This window comes from Megalobrama amblycephala, linkage group LG3 (genome assembly GCF_018812025.1).
Source record: "Megalobrama amblycephala isolate DHTTF-2021 linkage group LG3, ASM1881202v1, whole genome shotgun sequence".
Taxonomy (NCBI): domain Eukaryota; kingdom Metazoa; phylum Chordata; class Actinopteri; order Cypriniformes; family Xenocyprididae; genus Megalobrama; species Megalobrama amblycephala.
Window position 1 is genome coordinate 28,642,302 of NC_063046.1, and position 23,787 is coordinate 28,666,088.

The following is a 23,787-nucleotide window of genomic DNA, read 5'->3' on the forward strand; positions in this document are numbered from 1 at the left end:
CCAAGACTGCAAATATTTGATCCAAAATACAGTAAAAACAGCAAGATTGAAAAATATTATGACAATCTCAAATGTTTTCTATTTAAATATATTTGAAAATATAATTAATTCCTGTGATTTCAGCAGCCATTACTCCAGTCTTCAGTGTCACATGATCCTTCAGAAATCAAGAAACATTTCTTATCACAGTTAAAAACTGTTGTGCTGCATAATAACTGATACATTTTTTTCATGATTCTTTGATGAATAGTTTAAAAGAACAGCATTTATTTGAAATAGAAATCGTTTGTAATATTGTGTCTTGACTATCACTTTAATCAATTTAATGCATCATTGCTGAATAAAAGTATATATTTTTTAATTTAGAAAAAATCTTTAAAAAAAAATTGTACTAACCCCAAACGTTCTGATAAACAGATTTTTTTTTTTTTTTTTTTCAATGAGCCGGTTTTACAAGTTCGTGTTTTGGGCTGTCAGTCTGTTCATCATGGCTTCTGTAGAAAGAGTTAGCTGCTAGTCTTCAATAAGACTTAGTGTACTTTTATTTCATTGTACAGTTGATGATATATTTTGTGCATCACCAGTTAAGAAAATAGTATATTGTTTGATTTAAGCCCTGTAAAACTGGTCCTGAATTTATATTTGGTTATGATGTTTGTATGAACCTGGGTCAGACTGCTGATGCTGCACGGTGACTAGACACCGTCATTAAGGTAAACAATGACTCACAGACTATTAGTCAATTGCTTTTCTGGACTGTCACATTCCACTATTTGAAATGTGTAGTCATGCAAACCCTAGGTCACTGGCACACTTGGCTCTTAAAGTGTATTATAGAGAAGTCTGACTTTGTTGAGTTCTGCAGTTAAGTTACCGACCCACTTTTATATGTTGAAGTTCATCATATTGGCACTATTGTAAGGAATCTGACCTAAAATGTGGGACAATATTTGCAGATTGTGCCCCTCAAGGGTTTCTGCAATGCCTGCTTTAGTCCTTTAGGGGGCAGTAGCTCATCACACTGCACATATGTGGCGGTCTCTAACATTGAGTGGCCGATGGGCCTTTATTCTGATTATGTACTTGCACTCTAACACACCGACCAACCTCCTCCTCTCATGGTGCTGAACAGCCTGTCCCATGTGCATGGTTGTGCTGTGATTTGGTTGTGTTTTAAGGGCGAAGCTGTGCAACAAAAAACAGTATCACTTATGCAGGAGAGCAAAAAAAAAGAAAGAAATACTGTCATTTGATGTTCTCCCATGAGTCCCACTCATGTTCAGTGTCACTGACTCACGGCTTTGAGCATCGTGCAAAGTTTCAGAACGAATTCTCATCACTACCTGCTATAGTGTCATACCTGAAACAAGAGTAACTTGTTCACTGTAAAATAAATAGAAAGTAACATAATTATTGTATAATTAATAATAGTTGCCTCTTTACAATAGCATATTCCCAGAGACTAAATATTCTGATATTTAAACCAAACGGTATAACAGAAACAAAACGGTAGTACCAAATCATGCTACACGTTTTGCACTTGTGTGGGTTATTGTAGACAAAACAAGTTAAAAACAACCTCAGCATTAAAAGAACTGCAAATTTTGGAACTATTTTGTGCGTTTTTTGTGCGAGAGTTTGCCTCATCTCTGTTAAAATGCAGATCTTGATCTTTAAGAGTCAAAGGGAGCAAACAAAGCAAACTGCGTGAAAAGGAGTCAGAATCGATCCGTTCTGTTTTTGCTTCGAGTCAAAGGGCAGAAGATGGCATTCTAATGAAGAGCTGAGCACACCCACACCAAAAACATTCACGTACACACACATCACACTGACTCATGCTGAATAAAAATGCCCTGCTTGCTACACAACTGTCCGTCCAGCTTTGTACCCTGCCAGTCGGAGGCAGCATGTTTTCGTCCGCAGGACATGGTCTCCTCTCTTAATGGCCTTCAGCGAACTCTTTGTTGTATGAGGAATAGTACAAACTCAAACTTAACAAATGCCCCAATTTAGTGGGTTATTAACTGATTCCTAGCCAAGCCTGGCAGAGTGCACATCATTACTTACACATTATATTAATTTAGCCTTTGCATAACAGTCGGTAATGAGCATACTAATGTCCTTGTGCAGTTTAATGAGATTTTTAATGATTGTGATGGCGCTTGGTGGGGAGCGTTACTGTAGAAACAGAGTAGTGGAAATAGGACGAAAATGTGTCGTCTTCGTTTTCGTGTGACGTCCTGTCCCGAGATTCTTTATATGAACAGGAAGTGAAGGTCTTTACAATTAGCAAACATACAAAGCTATATAATTCTGTTTTGTAGGAGGCTGCTGGAGTCATCCATGATGTCTCTTTCCAGATATGACGTCTCTGGATCACGAGACCACCCCATCTACCCCGACCCAGCCAGGTGATTCACTGTGTGTGTGTTGTGTAAACTGCATTTCGTGGTCATGCCGGTTGGCCGGTGAGGTCTGGGTAATGAGGAAGAGTGTGTGTCACACTGTCGGACGACAGTGTGACATTTCAGACCTGCCAGCACACCAATGTCCTCCTAATTCAAACATGCACACACAGAGCCTGTCAGCATCCTCTGACTCTGTGAGCGAGGCTCATAATAAAGTGAATTCATGGCTAGTGAGTCATTGTTGAGCTCTAGGGAATCAGCTGTGGTCTTGGATCAAGACAGATTGTTAGCACGGACTCCCGCTGGCAGGTTCGCGCAAACACATGGGCTGACGCACACCTCTAACCTGTGAATTACCACAACAGACTCATTTCCCCCAGAGCAGAATGTACCTGGTGTTAGAAGCCATCCGAGCAGAGGGATAGTCCGACTCCAACACATTTAGAGGCTCAAGTAATTGGCTCTATATGACACTGCTGTTTCCCGGATCTCTCTGTCTGCCTGTATATTGGTCTAAAACACACGCCAATGAACAGTGTGTGTGTGTGCGTGTTGGTGCGTTTAGGCTCTTTCAGACAGACTGCCACTGTTTTGGCTGATTCTCAGTTCCTTAGGAACTCTATAAAACCTGCCAAGTTTCTGTGTATGTTTGTGAGGGAGAATATTCGATTTCATTTGCTTCGTAATGAAAGTAATTGTCTTTGTGACTGGTGAGGATGTGTTACCATTGTCTCACCTTGGTGATTATTTGGAGTTTAGCTTTGTTTTTCTTAGTATTAAAGTTCATCTGTTCCAAGCTGGTGGCAGACTTCCTCTCTCAACTAGTCCAAGACAGAACGAAACTCCAGATGCTCTTCCTGCAAAAAGGATTTTAGTTTTAAGGGCTTCATTCAGCGAGTCATTGTAGCTGAATTGAATGCAGAATAGAAGCGGATTTATTATCAGCAATTCTTAAAATTGTTTAAAACATTTGATTGGTTTGTCGATACTGATGTCTTATGGACTAACTTAAATGCCTCTGATTGGCCATTGCATGAATGTATTCAACAGACAGTCTGTGATTGGTTTCAGTCCTGAACTACTGCAAAAAATTTAAATGTTTAAATGTTCATTAAACACAAAAAACATAATATTAAGTTACTAAAGTAGTACAAAAGTAGTGCAAACATAACAATATTAAGTTACTAAAGTAGTTAAAGCTAAAGTTCATAGGTTTAAGATGCTGAAGTATCGGTATCTGTTTTGGTAGATTATTCAAAATAATTAGATACCAATATTAGCACACATATTTTGTATTAGAGTATCTCCTAAAACAAGTATTTATTTGATTAATGTATATCGGTATAAAAACGGGGGAATGACTTGTTTGACATGTTATCTATCTAGTGAATATCTGACATCATTGTGTTTTCTATCTGTGTTGTTTGTGTGTTTGTAGGTTGTCCCCTGCAGCATATTATGCACAACGTATGATCCAGTATTTGTCTCGGCGTGACAGCATTCGGCAGCGCTCTCTCCGTCCCCCCGGCAGACCTCGACCCCTCTCCTCTAACGCCAATAGCCTCTCCCCTGGCCCCGCCCCCAGTGTGGAGAACAGCGAAGTTGATTTTGAGGAGTTTGAGTAAGTAAACAATCACACAGACACATAAAGCCTGTGCCAAGTAATTGTTTCTGAGTTGTTACCTGCTCTCATCCGCTTATAAAAATCTCTATGGATTTATTTCCTTGTATTGTTGCTAGGCAACCCAACAAACACACAAGGCAGGCTCTGAATGCCAGAATGTTATCACTTTTGCTTTTCAACTGACTTATTGAGCTTGCCAACAATTTGTTTGTTGGGTTGCCTGTGGCGTCTCCTCTTATAGCGTTTGGCATTAGCATTGGCCTTGGCTTGAAATGCACTTTGACTGATTCCGATGGGATGTAGCAGTGTACTGCTGTGAGCTTGTTGCTCTTTTTCTCAACTGCTGGACAACTGTGAAATCATATTTTTAGTTTAGAATTCAGAAAATTTTTCTTTCCACCTATTATTTTTTCAGTTCAGTTAAAATGATTTGTGTTGTGCTTTTTAAAATACATATTGTTTCAAAGCAGGTATACTAATAATTGTGCTTTCCAAACCACCCAGTGATCAAGCCAAAGGTGACATGACAAGAAAAAACTCCCAACGATGTTTAAAGCCGCGCACACACTTAACGATTGTAAGGCCGATTTATGAATGTAAATTGATACTTATGACTGATCGCGCTCAAACGCGTCCAGTCGGAGCCAGTTGCGTTCAGTCTGCGATTACAGTCGGTGTTCAAATTCCATGTGTAAGTATATAAATCTGCTTCAGTCGCAGGAAACAATCGCTGCGTTGTTGTTGAGCACAGTCTTAGAATGTTTTAGCTAGTCGTTAAATGTGTGCCCAGCTTAAGTAGATGAGGAACAAACCTTGGGTGTCAAGCTGGGGAAGCCCCCTCATCGGGCTGCCACATATTTAAATAAATACACTTGTGTCTAAATGTTTGGGGTCAGTAAGATTTATTTACGTTTATGAAAATAGTCTCTTATGTTTCAAGAAGACTTTTCTTAAGAAGTCTTTTACCACTGCATTTGTTTAATCAAAAGTATATATAAAACAGTAATATTGTAAAATATTACAATTTCAAATAACTTAAGTTTGAATATTTTCATGCAATGATGGCAACCTATCTATTTTGATTAATTTAATGCTTCCTTGCTGATTGAATTAATTTATGGAAACATTAATTTCTCTAAAAAAAATCTTACTGACACCAAACTTTTGAACAGTATGAATTAACAAATGTTATCCAGCCACATAGTATTAATGATAACATTGATTAATTTGTTAAATATGATTATAATAAGTTCTAATGAAATAGCAGTCCAAGGGATATGTGAGTAGGAGGGATCCAGGCTGTGTATGACAGATGCCTGTTATAGCTAACACTGGATAAGACTCTGCAAAGGCAGATTGGCACAAATTGGGGGTTGCTTTTGGATTGTTTTTTTGGATTTGGTGAATAATCCATTGTTTTTTCAACAAGCATGTTATGAAATCACATGTCCATTTCAATATCATTATCAGCCATTTAAAAACCTGAGCAATACTCTTATTTTAGGGACTCGGCTATGAAATCCAGACTCATATATTTAATATGCAAATGCTCTTTTAATTTGTTTGCAAAATGTGTTTTTGGAAGCAGCCAGCTAGTCTGTGCTCAGGGCTTTAGTCATTGGTCCTTTTATGGAACCATTAATGCTCCAAAAAATGTCTCTCTTTCCCTCTTCCCAACCCCTCCACTAGTTGAATATCAGTGCTTCTCTCCTCTCCAAACCATGCAGCTCTTCTCTCCCTCTCTTTCTCTCTCTTTTTTTTTTTCTTCTTTTTTTGGCACGGATTAGATGCCCTCCTCTGAGCTGATGAATAATTCCACCCGCTGGCTGGAGAGTTCAGCGTTCAGCTCTGCAGTCTGGGACCACAGATCCATATTCATCAGAATATTTATGAAACCCATCAGTCTTTCAGTTAGCCTTCATATTAATATTTATGTCTGCCATAATTTTTTTTCATAAACTTTTTCTTTTCTTTCAGTTCTTTATCAGTCATTCCCACTCTTACATTGTAATCGTACTGATGTTTTCATTCAGCTAAAAAGTGATTGCAGAGATATTGCACTGTGATTGGTTTAGTATTCACACTTTGACTCAACTTTACAAAATGACAATGATTTTAAGCAAGTTATGATTGATCCAGTGATAATTGCTATTATTGCAGACCAATTCTGTGTGTTTGTTTACAGGGACAGTGGAAGCAGACATAGGGCTCCTCGTAACGCACGCATGTCTGCCCCCTCCCTTGGTCGCTTTGTACCCAGGTAGGAACACTTTTAGCCTGTTTTACGCCAAATACACCAGAATTCACATTCCAAAACCTTGTGAGCTGTCTCTCTGCCTACTGCCTTCCATCTGAGAGTGTGCTGTGTGTGTCATACAAATAGCACTCTGCAGGCGAATTGCACAGGAGACTTGACTCACAATTGATTTTGATACTAGTTGCGTGAGAGAAATGACACAGTACTTTAATAATAATATAAATAAACATTAATTATACACTACCGTTCAAAAGTTTGGGGGACAGTAAGGTTTTATAAAGTTAATGAAAGAAGTGTTTTATGATAACCAAGGCTACATTTAATTGATCCTGAAAAAAAAACAAAAAATCCTGAATATATTGTTTTACTGAGATTTCAATGAAATATACATGTAATGCTGATGAATGTGTTATACAGCCTCATAACTATCAAATCTTGTGTTCACATGTCGCGTCATTCTTTCTCACACTGCCTCTGTTTCACTTCATCTCTCCCAAGGCGCTTCCTCCTGCCGGAGTTTTTGCCGTATTCTGGAATCTTCCATGAGCGAGGGCAGCCAGGCCTGGCAACACACTCATCCGTCAATAGGGTCCTCGCAGGTATGTTCGCCCTCTAAAGTTACAGGAGTTTTCTAATATTAGATGGGCTGGTACTCACTGAAGGCTTTGTCAGGGATGAAACTTGCCAAAAATGTTTGTATAATGTCATGTGTCAGGTCAATGACGAGTGCTAATTCGCCCACTCTCCCTGCTATTTTGGCTAGGAGGGCTCTCAGTGGGGCTCTTTAACAGTAGTTATATTAGCTTAGACTTTTTTGCATTAAAGGGGTAGTTCAACTGAAAATAAAAATTTCTGTCATCATCTGTTCATATTCATGTTGCCACAAATATGTATAATTAGCAAGGGGTTTCAGGTTCCATATAAAACTTAAGTCGTATGAACTACTTTTTGGGGGGAATTTTAATAACAATTAACAATGTGTTAGCTGCAGAAATTTTGTTTCAGCTACTGTGATATTCTTGTTTTTTTTTTTTTTTTTTTTTACCATACAAAAAAAAAACCTTTTAGAACAAACACTCACTGGCTTCTTCACTTGATGCAAACATCTGTTGTTTTGTATTTCTCAAAATGTGCCTTCCTCTTATACCAAACCTACTATCAATACACTTGAAAGCAACTTTCTAAACAGCCTTTGTCTTGAAATATACATCTTGATACACCTGTATGCCCTCATTTCACGGTTATTTAAAAAAAAAAAAAAAAAGTCTTGACGCCAGCTGCATCGGATATGCCGCTGAACATCTTTTCTTCATTTAGTCAACAACTTCCAGAAGTGCGGAAGAACCAAACAGATGTTGTGAATGAATAGTAAATTACTAGACATGTACTATGGAGGCAGAAAAAAAATTTGGAAACAACAAGCACAGTTGTTATTTTCAGTTGTTATTTTTACAAATTTTTATCAGCCATCTTTTGAGTGCTTGTGAGGGTGGACATCCCTTACTTCACCGGCCCCACTCTCCACATATCCTGCACCAATTCAAAACAATGCAAATATCCACAGAACTGTTTCTCGCTTTTGCATACCGGCATTCTCTCTCTCTCCCACACAGAGAGGCATCTTCAGCCCACACTAATTGCAGTGTGTGATATGAGGTTCAGAAATGCCCCTCTCCAAAACCTCTCCAGCTCACACAGAAAACGGCATCATGGGTTCACTTTACAGAGCAGCAGTCGTTCTCTCCTCTCCTCTCCTCTCCTCTCCTCTCCTCTCCTCTCCTCTCCTCTCCTCTCCTCTCCTCTCCTCTCCTCTCCTCTCTCCTCAAATTTGAAACAGTTATTACAGTCACCTGGCAGATTTTTCTGTGTCAAGATTAATTATGTGCATAAATTAACTGTGAACTATTGTTAAAGGTCCCGTTCTTCGTGATCCCATGTTTCAAACTTTAGTTAGTGTGTAATGTTGTTGTTAGAGTATAAATAAAATCTGTAAAATTTTAAAGCTCAAAGTTCAATGCCAAGCGAGATATTTTATTTAACAGAAGTCGCCTACATCGAACGGCCAGTTCGGACTACATCCCTCTACTTCCTTCTTTAATGACGTCACTAAAACAGTTTTTTGACTAACCTCCGCCCACAGGAATACACAAGAGTTGCGTTTGTAGAGTGTGTTTGTCGCCAAGTCGTCGAAACGCTGTTATTTTCATCCCGCAGTCCAATCACCGGGTCTGATTCCGGCTCAAATTGATAGGGTAAAATTAAAGACATGTTTACAATAACACTGAGCGCTTGCATCTCCACGTTATGGTAAGAGGCGTGACCTTTCCGGGCAAGATGCGCTAAACTGCTGTCGAATCACAACACAGGAACCGCTGGCACAATCAGAACTCGTTACGTATTTCTGAAGGAGGGACTTCATAGAACAAGGAAGTCATCAGCCCGTTTTTATGACAGTGGAAACAGCGGTATACAGATAAGTAAATTATGTGAAAAATACTGTGTTTTGCACACTATAAACACAATCAAAGCTTCAAAAAACCACGAAAAACGGGACCTTTAAATCTTTACTTTATCTATTTTTTTACTAATTGTTAAGTGCACTTGGGGTGAACTAATCATATTTAATATCTTCATTTTTAAATAGAGAATTACTTTACCCAGCATCCTATAATCACTCTTGAAATTAAAGTTCAGTTATAGGGGTTGTTTTGTGGACTCCTATTATATTGTGATGCAGAGGGTAGTTGAATAGCCATGAGGTATGATTGGCCCTTGTTCCAAGATGAGAGAGGAGGACTGTTATTGTGAACTCCAGGGCAAATATCCAAACTGACGGCAATTACCAGCACACATTCCCCCTCCTTCAAGCATTCTCCTTCTCTAACTGCTCTTAGACCACTTTATACAAGCTCCACAGTACAGAGCGCACACACACACACACATTTAGACACAACTATTCACATGCCCAGGATTTCTCTCTTACTTTCTCTGTCTGCTATTGCTGTGTACTTATTTTTCTACCCTGAGATCAGGGCTCTTCAATTACTTTCTTTTGAGAGCCAGATTATCCAAATGGAAATTTTAGGGGAGGGCCAGCATTTTTCAAAGTAATTATTAAATTATAGCACTTTCATTTCAAGTCTAACATGTTTTAATCCAAAACTAAAACTAAACACTAATAATTCCAATTGTAGTGTACTATTGTAGTGTACTATATATGTGTGTATATATGTGTATATATATATATATATATATATATATATATATATATATATATATATATATATATATATATATATATATATATATATATATATATATATATATATATATATATATATATATATATATATATATATACACACACACACAACTGGGTAAAGGAAACAGTTTTTCTTCCCAGTCTAAATGAGTCTGGACTTGAAGGTATTTTAGGCAGATATGAAGCCAATTTAGTTGATAGATTAAGTATACAGATATGACAGATAGTATTTGAGTATATGTTATGATCATTAGTGAGCCCATAACAAACATGATTTAATAATGGTCAAGCTTGAGAATGACTCACAGCCATATGCAGAACCAAACATAGATGTATGCAGGTTCAGTGGCGTTTCCCACTATCACTCTTTTCGAGCGCTGTAGTCAACGTGAACATCTTGAACAAATAAGCTACGATAGTTCATTGCTCAATGTCAAAAGTTAGACTAGATGTGCTCCAAATATGGCCTGGTAATTGTTGAACTCTGAGTACTTTTGATTTCACCGCAGTTTTGTACAGAGCAGACTCTCATGTATCAGGCAGCTCTGTGTTATTTAAATCAACCAGAGGGCTGTATTTGTTTTTATTTTTATTTTTGATTATCCTCTTCTTTGTCGTCTGTCTACTAGAAAGTATCTTGTTTAATAACAATATTTGTTTTCATTGAGAATTTGATCTTTTGGTGGTCACTCGACTAATGTGTATTTTCAAACTACCCTACATTAAAACTACATTTCTCATTGAAACCAGAATAAGACAGTGAAAATTTTTTCAGCTTTACCTAAAAAGAGTTAGTTCTCCCAAAAATAAAAAATCTATCATTTACTCAACCTCATGTTGTTCCAAACCTGTAAGACTTTGGTTCATCTTCGAAACACAAATGAAGATGTTTCAAAGGTGCCCTCGAATGAAAAATTGAATTTATCTTGGCATAGTTAAATAACAAGAGTTCAGTACATGGAAATGACATACAGTGAGTCTCAAACTCCATTGTTTCCTCCTTCTTATATAAATCTCATTTGTTTATAAAGATCTCCGAAGAACAGGCGAATCTCAACGTAACACCGACTGTTACGTAACGGTCGGGGTGTACGCCCCCAATATTTGCATATGCCAGCCCATGTTCCCAACATTATGAAAGGCATTAGACAAGGGCAGGCAGTATTAACGTCTGGATCTGTGCACAACCAAATCATCAGACTAGGTAAGCAAGCAAAAACAATAGCGAAAAATGGCAGATGGAGCAATAATAACTGACATGATCCATGATATCATGATATTTTTAGTGATATTTGTAAATTGTCTTTCTAAATGTTTCGTTAGCATGTTGCTAATGTACTGTTAAATATGGTTAAAGTTACCATCGTTTCTTACTGTATTCACAGAGACAAGAGCTATTTTCATTTTTAAACACTTGCAGTCTGTATAATTCATAAACGCAACTTCATTCTTTATAATTCTCTCCAACATTGTAGCATTAGCCATTAGCCACGGAGCATAGCCTCAAATTCATTCAGAATCAATGTAAACAATATAACAGTATTCAATACTCACATAATCCGACGCATGCATGCCGCATGCATGGCGAACACTTTGTAAAGATCCATTTGAGGGTTATATTAGCTGTGTAAACTTTGTTTAGGCACTGTTTAAGGCAAGTGCGAGCTCCGTGGGCAGAGAGCAGGAGATTTAAAGGGGCCGCACAGCATAAATCGGCTCATATTTAATGATGCCCCAAAATAGGCAGTTAAAAAAATTAATTAAAAAAAAATCTATGGGGTATTTTGAGCTGAAACTTCACAGACACATTCAGGGGACACCTTAGACTTATATTACATCTTGTAAAAAAACGTTCGATGGCACCTTTTCAATGAAATCTGAGAGATTTCTGTCCCTCTATTGACAGTCTACGCAACTACCATTTTGACTCTTCAAAAAGTTCATAAAGAGATCGTAAAACTAATCCATATGAATTGAGACGTTTAGTCCTGATTTTCTGAAGAGACATGATGATTGATTTGTATGATGAACAGATTTAATTTAGGCATAGGATATGTGTGTAGTGTACAAGTGTGTACTACACAAACTACAGATAGGAAGTATGATAAAGCCAGAGCTGGAGGGCCTTAGGATGGAGTATGTAATGAATGAAGGGGTAGTGGTGGAGAACAGTGACTCTCTCTAATTCAGCCCGGCTCTGATCCATTCAGTCCTGCTCCACCCAGTGCTGCAGGCCTGACAGATCCCTCAGGCTCTTATTGTCAGAGAGAAACCCAGTTTATATGGACTTTTCAGAGCATGAAAAACTGTAGCACAGACCCGATTATCTTTAATGGAATGGTCCTTTCACCAGAATTTCTCTCTCTCTCTCTTTTCTGCTCTGTCGGGTCAGTGCTGAAGAGGCTGGTGAGTATATATGAAGCGTATGACTGAATTCTGCTGCATGGGCAGATTGGTAATTTATGTTTTGGTGTGTGAAGTAAATTTCAACCATTTTGAAAAGCACTGATATAATTAGTTTTTTTTTTCATGAAGAAACATGCTTTTCTTGGTAGTCGTCCTAAATTTAGTTATTGTATGGGACACTTATGATGACCTCATTTAGCACGCACCACATGCCATACAAAGACTCCCTCGGGTAATTGTTCCTTAAAAACACTCAGTAGAGCCGCTCTTAAAACACAGCTGAGTCTATGGAGAGTTCAGGTGAGGTCTCTCTCTTTTTCTCTCCCTCCCATTTTCTCTTGTTTCTTGTCTTTGTCTTTCTGGGCAGCTCCAGGAAGTGACCCGTTTTTGAGAGGTGCAGCATCAGTAATGCCCCTTAGCTGCTCTTTATTCTTTAACATTAGCAACAGACTCAGAAGTCAGGGGTCACATATCCTATCCTACCTATTATACATATCCTATCCTAACTATTTCCTGCTATATGTATAAGAGGATTCTGAGTCTGAGATGCAGTTGAGAAGAACCACAGCTATGTAAGGAATAAAATACTAGCTTATGATAAATATTTTTACAATTTAAAATAACTGTTTTCTATTTGAATATATTGTAAAATGTAATTTATTCCTGTGATCAAAGCTGAATTTTCAGCATCATTACTCCAGTCTTCAGTGTCACATGATCCTTCAGAAATCATTCTTTTTTTTTTTATTTGCTGCTCAAGAAACATTTATTATTATCAGTGTTGAAAACAGTTATGTACTTTTTTTTTCAAGATTCTTTGATGAATAGAAGGTTCAAATAAACAGAATTTATTTGAAATAGAAATCTTTTGTAACATTGTCTTTAATGTCACTTTTGAATCAATGTAATTCATCCTTCCTGAATAAAAGCATTATATTCTTAATAATAAAAAATCTTACTGACCTCAAACTTTTGAATAGTAGTGTATAATGTTACAAAAGATAAATGCTATTCTTTTAAACTTTCTATTCATCAAATGATCCTGAAAAAACTGCATACAACTGTTTTCAACACTGATAATAATAATAAATGTTTCTTGAGCAGCAAATCAGCACATTAATATAATTTCTGAAGGATCATGTGACACTGAAGCCTAGAGTAATGATGCTGAAAATCCAGCTTTGCATCACAGGATTAAATAACATTTTAAAATATATAAATATATTTCAAATTGTGATAGTATTGCACACTATTACTGTTTTTACTGTATTTTTTGGTCAAATAAATACAGCCTTGGTGATCACAAGAGAGAATTAAAAGATCTTACCAGACCCAAACTTTGGAACTGTAGTGCATACTTTTTTTTTCTTTTTTCTTTTTTTTTTTTTTTGCATAATTACTGCATTTGTTTAAAAATGTTTTGACTAGTGGGCTATTCCGAACATGATTAAAATATTCTCTGTCAAATCACATCATCAAATAGAGACAGCTTAAACAAATGTGATGGATACATTTAGACTGAAAGAGAAAACTTTTGTCTGTAAAAGCTTTGCTGAGGGGCAAATGATGATTTGCCAGATTGAAGAGACAACATGTTTGATTAACTGACAAATTGGGGGGGGGAAAGAGTTCAGTTTCAAATGATATTTGCATTTCATCCCTTTGATACTGTCTCCTTTTGAGAGAGGTAGCCTCTGGGTAAAGTGAAAGAGGATGCAGCTTGTCAGGGCTGTTGTTCATGCAATCAAAATCTCTCCATATGACACAGCGTTATGACATACTGGGCTGCTGAGCTGTATCCAGACAACATTGCAGTACTCAAGCCAGCTGGATTGGTGACTAGTTAATAGTTGTAACAGCTTTCCTGCTCTGTGTGAAAAGGTGCAGACCTGACCTCCTCAGTGCTAACTGCCTGTGAGTGCTGAGATTGTAATTGGTCTTGAGCAGAAGTTTAATCAGCCAGCATGGCTGGAAGCGCTGATCCTGCCAAGACTCTGAGACCTGTTAAACTAATGATTCAAACTTTCAAGTTCTCCCCCAGTGCATTTGCCTAGTTTAACAGAGAACCATTTTAACATCTGACACTATATTTTTTGAGATTCATAAAATATTCAAGTGAATCCTAACAGGATAAGAGAATGTGACATGAATTTTTGAGCAATGGTTAATAGGTAGTGAGTTTATGGCAGTGTGTCCTGGTGGTTTGTCTGCTGTTCATCCACCTGACGGACTCTCCTTTCTGAACTACACCTGACACGTAGTGTTGTAGTCAAGACCACCTAAACCGAGACCAAGTGTGTTTTGAGACCAAGTCAAGACCAGACTAGCACTCCTCAAATTCATCTGAAAGATCCACATTTACTGTCTGAGAAATTTCTTATTTTTAATCAGTAATTACAATTAGAATAATAAGACAATATATAGAGCTGTTACCAATTAATTGAAAAACTCCAATCAAATTAATGATGTTAACAAAGAAATCAGACAATGCAATGGCAATTTAGCAATATCCCCGCAGTTGTGATCTTGACCGGTCTTGAATTAAAATCCTGAGTCCTTTTAGACTGAGACCAAGACAAGACCAGGACCTTCAAAAAATGGTCTTAAGACCGGTCTCGAGTACTGCAACACTACCTGACAGAGTAACCACCTAGAAAATACTTCTTCTCTCTTTTGCTCTTTGCAGTCCTCTATAAATTAGACTTATTAAAGTGATATAAGATTACATGTGGCCATTTGAGTGCATGTTTGAGTATCGTTGTTGTTGTTAAAACACAATGTATCATTGATGTTGCTATACATAATATAGTGTTAACATATTCCTATTTGCTCATATGCTTTTTTTTATTTATTTGGCTCAATTTCAGTTAGTCTCAATTTAATTTTCTCTCTCCACAAGGCGAAACCGAAGCAGTGTTTTTGAATAATTGAATCCTATCGTTATCAAATGAGTGGCAATATGTCTTCCGAAGGAATTGTTACAGTGACTGAATATGATTATAGCATCCATATTGCCTCAAGTGACAAACAAATGTGTAAATATCAGATTAGCTTATTTTTGACATCTCAAAACTGTGAGCACATTGACTGTAATATAATGTGAATTATTAGTAGCAGTATAATGTTGGGGATAGTTCACCCAATTCTATCAAAATATTTTCTTATATATATCTTCCTCTTATGCCTTTCTCAGAATACCTTTTTTGTTCCACAAAAGAAAGAAATTCATGCAGGTTTGAAGTGACATGAGGGTGAGTAAATGATGGATATTTTTGGGTGAACTGTCCCTACAGTCATGGTGTTGCAGTGAAATGGGTTCTTTTGAAATGGGTGTTTTGAAATACCTCTCCATTCTTGGTGTTTTTTTTTGTTTTGTTTTTTACTTTTTAATCTGTGAATGTGTAAATGACTGTGATAATGAATATGTCCCCCATTGTCTCTGCAGCCTCTGTCTACCTTTATAAAATTCTCCTCAAGCACTCGGCACCCCCAAAAAATTTTCAGGCAATTTGTTGTGCGTCTGAGGAAAACGATGGCTGTGAAAAAGGTTTAGCTCATAACTGCACTGTGACAGATGATAAATACTTAATCCCTCACCCTCATCCTAGTGCTTTTTTTTTTTTTTTTTTTTTTTTGTAAAAAATTTGTCACGTAAGTGTAGTTAATTCTTGTAAACTGTCTGTTCCTCATCTGTTCCACCCCACTCCTCTAAACTGTCTCTAAAATTAAACCACGTTACAGTAAAATTAATTTTTATCTCCTTTGTTTTCTGAAGATGACTTTGTTTCACATGGATGTTTTTTACGTCCCTGTCATATTAAGAACTTTTTTTATTGCAGTTTCTTTTGTGATTTGCCCTGTTGTTGACCTGCACTATTGAGTGTAAAGACTTTGAGTATTCAGTTTCAATGAACACTCTCATCTCCATTTTGTCAATCATTCTGTCTTTCTGTACTTTGTCATAAAATGTCTCTGTTGTTATGGCTAAAACTTATACCACTATTCAAAAGTTTGGGGTAAGTAAAATTTTCTTTAAAGGTCCCGTTTTTCGTGTTTTTCGTGTTGCAATATAACATGTGTTCATGTTTCGCGTGTAAAAAAAAACAGTATTTTTCAAATCATTTACTTATCTTGTATACCGCTGTTTCCACTGTCATAAAAACGGGCTGATGACTTCCTTGTTCTATGAAGTCCCTCCTTCAGAAATACGTAGCGAGTTCTGATTGTGCCAGCGGTTCCTGTGTTGTGATTCGACAGCAGTTTAGCGCATCTTGCCCGGAAAGGTCACGCCTCTTACCATAACGTGGAGATGCATGCGCTCAGTGTTATTGTAAACATGTCTTTAATTTTACCCTATCAATTTGAGCCGGAATCAGACCCGGTGATTGGACTGCGGGATGAAAATAACAGCGTTTCGACGACATGGCGACAAACACACTCTACAAACGCAACTCTTGTGTATTCCTGTGGGCGGAGGTTAGTCAAAAAACTGTTTTAGTGACGTCATTAAAGAAGGAAGTAGAGGGATGTAGTCCAAACTGGCCGTTCGATGTAGGCGACTTCTGTTAAATAAAATATCTCGCTTGGCATTGAACTTTGAGCTTTAAAATTTTACAGATTTTATTTATACTCTAACAACAACATTACACACTAACTGAAGTTTGAAACATGGGATCACGAAGAACGGGACCTTTAAAAAAAAAGGAAAGAAAGAAATGAATACTTTTATTCAGCAAGATGCGTTCAATTGATCAAAAGTGACAGTAAAGACATTTATAATGTTACGAAGTATTTAGATTTCAAATAAATGCTGTTCTTTGAATTTTCTATTATTAAAGAATCCTGGTGAAAAATATATCACAGTTTCTGCTAAAATATCAAGCAGCACAACTGTTTTCAACATTGACAATCATAAGAAATGTTTCTTGAGCACTAAATCAGCATATTAGAATGATTTCTGAAGGATCATGTGACACTGAAGACTGGAGTAATGACTTGAAAATTCAGCTTTGGTCACAGGAATAAATTACATTTAAAACATATTCAATAGAAAACAGTTATTTTAAATTGTAATAATATTTTGCAGTATTACAGTTTTTACAATTATCAAATAAATACAGCCTTTGTAAACATAAAAGAGAAGAGAAAAATATTTAAAATTATCACAGACACCACACTTTTTAATAGTAGTGTAATATGATATGTGCTTTTATTTACACACAGCCTACTTTCTGTTTTCCTACAGAGCACTCTTAGATGTGTTGTATTTCAGGTTAGGTTTAGTGTAAAGTCCATATTATTTTGTTTCCCAAAGGTTCTTTTATAGTGAGGGAAGCTCTCCAGCTCATTAGCCCATGGCTGTTAGAGCAGCTCCTGAAAGCCCGGTCCGAATGCCAGCTTACTGCACCTGGGTGTCTGTGGGCCATAATGGGCAGACAGCAGAGTGCAGGGGGAAGCTGCGTAATAGATATTTATGTCTGCATTACGTCTCCTTGAGTTCAGGTCATAACAGGCAAATCTAATCTGTTAGCCAGGCCCAGGATCGACCCTCTACTGGCAAATGGACCTCTAAGTGTACTGTTTGGCCAAAGCCTTCCCTCTTCCCTTCTGTAATTATGGTGGCAAGGCTGAGCACTGGAGAGGACAGCCTGACATTTCCTTGTTTACCTCAGAGAAGAGTTATGTTGCAGGCAGAGACCTGTATTAAATTCAGTGGCGAGTGTGTTGTCTGATTTGCTAAGTGCCCGGAGTGTAATATGGTTAATATAACCATTGAGGGACTCTTAGTGGAAGAAGTTATCGCAGATAGAGATTCCTGAGGCAAAACAAGGCTTTATTTTTATTGCCTAGATCAGATGCAGAAGCGGATTTGTAGATTTATTAAATATGGATATATGCAAAACTTTCGCCTGATTTTTGTCTGTTATTTTTTTATCTGCTATCCTCTAACCTAACAAGAATATGCACAGTGGGTTTGACCAGTATTAGTAGGGCCCATGTTATTAATTTTCCTGTGTTTTGCTTGAGTGTTCAGACCTTGGGGTTGCACTCTGAGACTCTATGTAAACCGCAACAAAACACAGCAATCTCTTCAGTTGAATGCTGTTAGATTTTCCTTGTTCTTGTAATCCGCTGTTGTGGTCACTACCGTTCAAAAGTTTCGGGTCAGTAAGATCAATTAATATTTTTGAATTAAGTCTCTTATGCTCAACAAGGCTGCATTCTATTAGTTAAAAAGTAATATTGTGAAGTATTATTACAATTTAAAATGTTCTATTTTAGAAACCATGATATATTTAGAAACCAAACATTTGAACGGTAGTGTAAGGAATGTGCATTATCAACCTATTTACATGGAAATATTGAATGATTGAGGATTTTTTAAATTGTTGTATAAGTAATATGCGACTGACTTTTTTTGTGTGTGTGTGTGTGTGTGTGTGTGTTTAAAGGTGCTGTAATTGGAGATGGTCAATCTGCAGTAGCCAGCAACATTGCTAACACAACCTATCGTCTGCAGTGGTGGGACTTCACCAAATTTGACTTGCCCGAGATCAGTAATGGTGAGTGGTTGAAGGGAATGCATCAAAGCCATTAAAGGTACAATGTGTAAATTTTAGAAGGATCTATTGACAGAAATGCAATATAATATACATAACTATGTTTAAAGACCTTACATAATGAACTGTTATGTTTTTATTACCTTAGAATGAGCCATTTCTCAAAATGGTCCCTTTACATGTTAAGTCACCATTTTGCGGCAGCATGTTTCATAGTCTTAAGAGATTTAAACAAGAATAATCGACAAAAAATGCGATTGTGATTCCCTGAATTATATTCTGATTGAATTGCCAGAATAACCTGTTTTCAATGGTGTTTTCTGTGGGATTTTCCAGAAAGGCATGTGTTCTTTCTGAGACTTAATATTTGCCATGAGCCCATCCACCTGAACAGAAACACAAAATGCCTCAATACCCCACAGTGCTGAAGAAATCGTAGTGAGGGGAAAGGCTGCACCGTGATAGAGTAGCTGTAGAGAAAGGTAATAGTGAGCACTCCACTGAGCACAAGAGTGCAGCTGATGGAGGGCAGATGCCATGGACAGGAGAGGAAATTGGTCACATATTAGAGTTATTTTCTTCCCTACCTCTCTCTTTCTTTCTCTGTCATGATGAGCGTTACTGGAAGCTCTTGGCGATTACCCAGGGCTGATTACAAGATTGCAGAGTGATTCTTGCTATCTAGGCTTGATCTCACACCTGGCAGCACTTAGTCACTAACATCTGTTCAGCCTGTGAGAATCTTCAATCTCAAGAAAACATAGGTTAGCATCCCTCAGGGTATGTACACATAACCAGATATATATGGCATTATTTTACTAACAAATGTCGAGAGCACATTATTGTGACACGAGAGCACATTATTGTGACACGAGAGCACATACATGTAATGCGCGAGCGTGAATCTCTCCGCTCGCACATGGATTTCCTTTGCTCTCGCACAAAACTGGATGCGCGCTCCTCTCGCTCAGATATTTCATGTACGCGCTCAAACTGTGTCCTGCGCACTCGCGATTTCCTCCGTGCTCTTGCATTAGAAATTAATTTGCTTATGGATTAAACGCTGTCCAAAGTTATCAACCAATCAGAATAGATGACTATTGGATTCTATTAGGACTATAGGACTATTGGATTGGGAATCAAAATGAGTAAATGACCTTTGAAACTAATGTTATTAGACTGTTCTGCCAGTAGGTGGCAACCAGTGGCTGTTAAAATGTATTTCATTAATAAAAATCATTGAACATGCTATGTGGAATCTTATTGGCTGAGGGTGAACTGTGCCTGGAATTCTTTTGACCAAGATGGATATTTAATTTCTTTACAATTTAATAATATTAATCAAATGTAACCTAGTCTAACTGCATAACAGTACAGGTCAAACCCCAATTTATATAAACAAACAAACAAAAAGTTATTGTGGTCATACGTTTTGTGTACTTGTTGAAATTTATACAAAAAATAGGTTACATTTTAAAATAATGTTTTTATTTGGTAACATTATTTAATGTATTATCTAACATGAACTAGCAATGTGCAATACATTGCTGTAATTTATTAAAAAAATGCTGTTTGTTCAAATTGCATTTGCTAATGTTAACAAATACAACTTTTGATTTTAATAATGTATTAGTAAATATTGAAATTAATATTAACAAAGATTAATAAATGCTGTAGAAGTGCAGTTTGTTATAAGTTCATGATAACTAATGCGGTTAAGTAATGTTAATGAAATCGTATTGTAAAGTATTACCAAAAAATATCTTCTGATTTAAGACAGAACAAGATCAGACCATCATTCCCTAAATACATAAAATGTTGAGATCAGATATACCACCTATAGTGAATTTCTTTTGAAGTCTGGTTTAAAACATGGCATACAAAAATACTTCGGGTATAAGCTCTTATATATGCACGATTAATCAAAAGAACTCGATCTTATTCCTAAATGACAACGATTCGGCTATGTCTATTAAACCTTTGAAATTACGATCATACCGTAATATTTAAACCTGCTTTTGCATTGCCGCTGAAAGCAGTGGTCATGTAAGCTATATGTTTTAAACAGCTTCACAAAGTGTTTTCAACAACACAATATTGCTATTTCTGTGTTGCAAACATTAAATAATAATGCAAGTATTGCAAATAACAATATATAGTCCGAACACTGATTTCAATAATCAAAATGAGTAAATGACCTTTGAAACTAATGTTATTAGACTGTTCTGCCAGTAGGTGGCAACCAGTGGCTGTTAAAATGTATTTCATTAATAAAAATCATTCATTCAAGAGATTCGTTTAAAAACACTGGAAGAAACAAGTCTTCATTCATTTCAAACGATTTTGTAATGAATTCATTTAAATAATTTTTTTTATTAGACTAATTTATAACATTTTACACATTTCTAAATAGACTGATTTATAACATTAAATTAGTTGTTTAATCTTTTGTTTTAAATTAATGTTTAATTGAATGTTTTGGTCCATGATATTGGCTAATATGTTGGTTTTGGATAAATCGTTCAGTGGACTTTGACCTGTAATGGGATGCAGTTAGATAAGCTTAATAATATAGAAATAATCAATTTCTAAGATATGCCTACATTTTGATTAATATTATTAAAGGTGCCCTCGAATGAAAAATTGAATTTATCTTGCCATAGTTAAATAACAAGAGTTCAGTACATGGAAATGACATACAGTGAGTCTCAAACTCCATTGTTTCCTCTTTCTTATGTAAATCTCATTTGTTTAAAAGACCTCCGAAGAACAGGCGAATCTCAACATAACACCGACTGTTACGTAACAGCCGGGGTGTACGCCCCCAATATTTGCATATGCCAGCCCACGGTCCCAACATTATCATTATGAAAGGCATTAGACAAGGGCAAAACGTCTGGATCAACGTCTGAATCAACAGACTAGGTAAGCAAGCAAGAACAACAGCGAAAATGGCAGATGGAGCAATAATAACTGACATGATCCATGATAGCATGATATTTTTAGTGATATTTGAAAATTGTCTTTCTAAATGTTTCGTTACCATGTTGCTAATGTACTGTTAAATGTGGTTAAAGTTACCATCGTTTCTTACTGTATTCACGGAGACAAGAACCGTCGCTATTTTCATTTTTTAAACACTTGCAGACTGTATAATTCATAAACACAACTTCATTCTTTATAAATCTCTCCAACAGTGTGTAATGTTTGCTTTAGCCACGCAGCATAGCCTCAAACTCATTCAGAATCAATGTAAACAATATAACAGTATACAATACTCACATAATCCGATGCATGCATGCCGCATGCATGACGAACACTTTGTAAAGATCCATTTTGAGGTTTATATTAGCTGTGTAAACTTTAAGGCACTGTTTAAGGCAAGCGCGAGCTCTGTGGGCGGAGATTTAAAGGGGCCGCAGCATAAATCGGCGCGTTTATAATGATGCCCCAAAATAGGCAGTTAAAAAAATTAATTAAAAAAAATCTATGGGGTATTTTGAGCTGAAACTTCACAGACACATTCAGGGGACACCTGAGACTTATATTACATCTTTTAAAAACATAATCTAGGGCACCTATTATTAAATATTATTAAATTGTAAAGAAATTAAATATCCATCTTTGTCGAAAGAATTCCAGGCACAGTTCACTCTCAGCCAATAAGATTCCACGTAGCATTTTCATCGATCAGTCATCTATTCTGGTTGGTTGATATCTTTTGACAGCGTTTAATCCATAAACAAATGAATTTCTAGTGCAAGAGCATGGAGAGATTCGCGAGCAAGCGGGACACTGTTTGATCGCGTGCACGCAATATCTGAGTGAGAGGAGAGACCGTTCATAAGAGAGCACTGTATATTTGAGAGTGTGCATCCAGTTTTGTGCGAGAGCAAAGGAAATCCACGCTCGCGCATTACATGTATGTGCTCTCGTGTCAGAGTAATGTGTTCTCGAGATTAGTAAAATAACGCCATAGATATTCACAAGAAAATGAGTGTTGTGAATGCTGTTTGTTGCGGTGTGAAGATTAAAAAAAAATCAAAGTCAGTCCTTATAAAATTCAGTTTGACCTTCACTTATCTCTTAACACAGACGAGCCAGACTTGCTGAGGATCTGTTGATGGATGAGGATTGAGAGTTTTATTTGTCAGTTCTTTTGAAGACCCAGACATTTTTAGATACTCAGATCTCCCAAAGACAGGGCAATAAAAACTGATTTCAGCAGCACTGTTGTCTATGTTGTACAATACATCATAGAAATAAGACAGAACAGCACAATGCATATCGTGCATGCAGAAGTGCATCCCAGTGTCAGTCGGGTCCAGTTCAATCGGATGGCTTTTTCTGAGGACAATAAATATTTTGTTAGGTTTTTGTTAAAGCTATTCAAACACACACAATTGTTTTGGAAATCCCCTTACACTACTTGAATTACAGAATCCCCGGCTTTGGCCCAAACACCCCGGAAAAAGTCTCTGGTTTTGCAGTATTCTGCAAAATATGGCTTATTGTGGCTTATTGTTTTTATTATCAAGTACCCCAAAGAAAAGTGGATGGAAAGATTTGCCGTACAACACTGTTTGCAGAGTTCATTCTAATTGTTTGTGCTCTTCTGTTCCGTGCAAAGGGGCAGTCATGAGTGTCCCAAGCAGTGATCATATGAAGTGTTCTCAGCCAAATTAGAAAGTTGGCCCATTCACACTAAGAATGAATCCAGACCACTGTAACGATAAGGACACAGTGGAATGATATTGTTGGAATAACTTTTCATAACTTACTTACAATTATGTATGTTCACAGAGCATAAGTGAAGTGTACGCTTGTAATAAACAGAACGTTATTGTCCATTGGTGTGGACCATGTGTAGCTAATATAGTTACTGTTATAGTTTTTGTTCTTGCTATTAACAGGCCTTTATGGCCATGAAAACCACAGCACAGTACTGCTACACTGTAGTATAAATTCTTCTTATGCTTTCAACATAGATTTTTTTGAATATTTTTATTAAAAATTGATAACCAAGTTGAGTTACAGTAGACTTAAATTTTAAGCAGTCTGTACTTAAAACAAGGACATTTTTTGTTAGATCCACACAGCTTACAGAGTGACTTTGATTGGAATGTTAACCGACATTGATCACAGATTAGTACTGTCACAGAAGTATTGTATCTTTTGTAATCTGAAGAAGAAAGTCAGCAGTTGTTATATATCAGAGCACATAGGATCAGGTATGCTACAGGACCACTAAAGTAAATGGGAAATAGTGG

At 36.8% G+C, this 23,787-nt stretch overlaps 1 protein-coding gene across 5 annotated transcripts in view; it reads left to right on the plus strand.

The window, feature by feature from the left end:
- Positions 1-23,787, plus strand: part of ambra1a (autophagy/beclin-1 regulator 1a) — a 104,291-nt gene that overhangs the window by 11,543 nt on the left and 68,961 nt on the right. For 4 of the 5 annotated variants that reach the window (XM_048184884.1, XM_048184888.1, XM_048184886.1 and 1 more), the window contains exons 8-12: positions 2,325-2,411; positions 3,847-4,029; positions 6,218-6,292; positions 6,788-6,888; positions 18,410-18,520. In XM_048184884.1, the coding sequence (XP_048040841.1) occupies positions 2,325-2,411; positions 3,847-4,029; positions 6,218-6,292; positions 6,788-6,888; positions 18,410-18,520 (557 nt within the window). The remainder of the gene's footprint in view (positions 1-2,324; positions 2,412-3,846; positions 4,030-6,217; positions 6,293-6,787; positions 6,889-18,409; positions 18,521-23,787) is intronic. The other variant, XM_048184887.1, reaches the window with a different exon arrangement.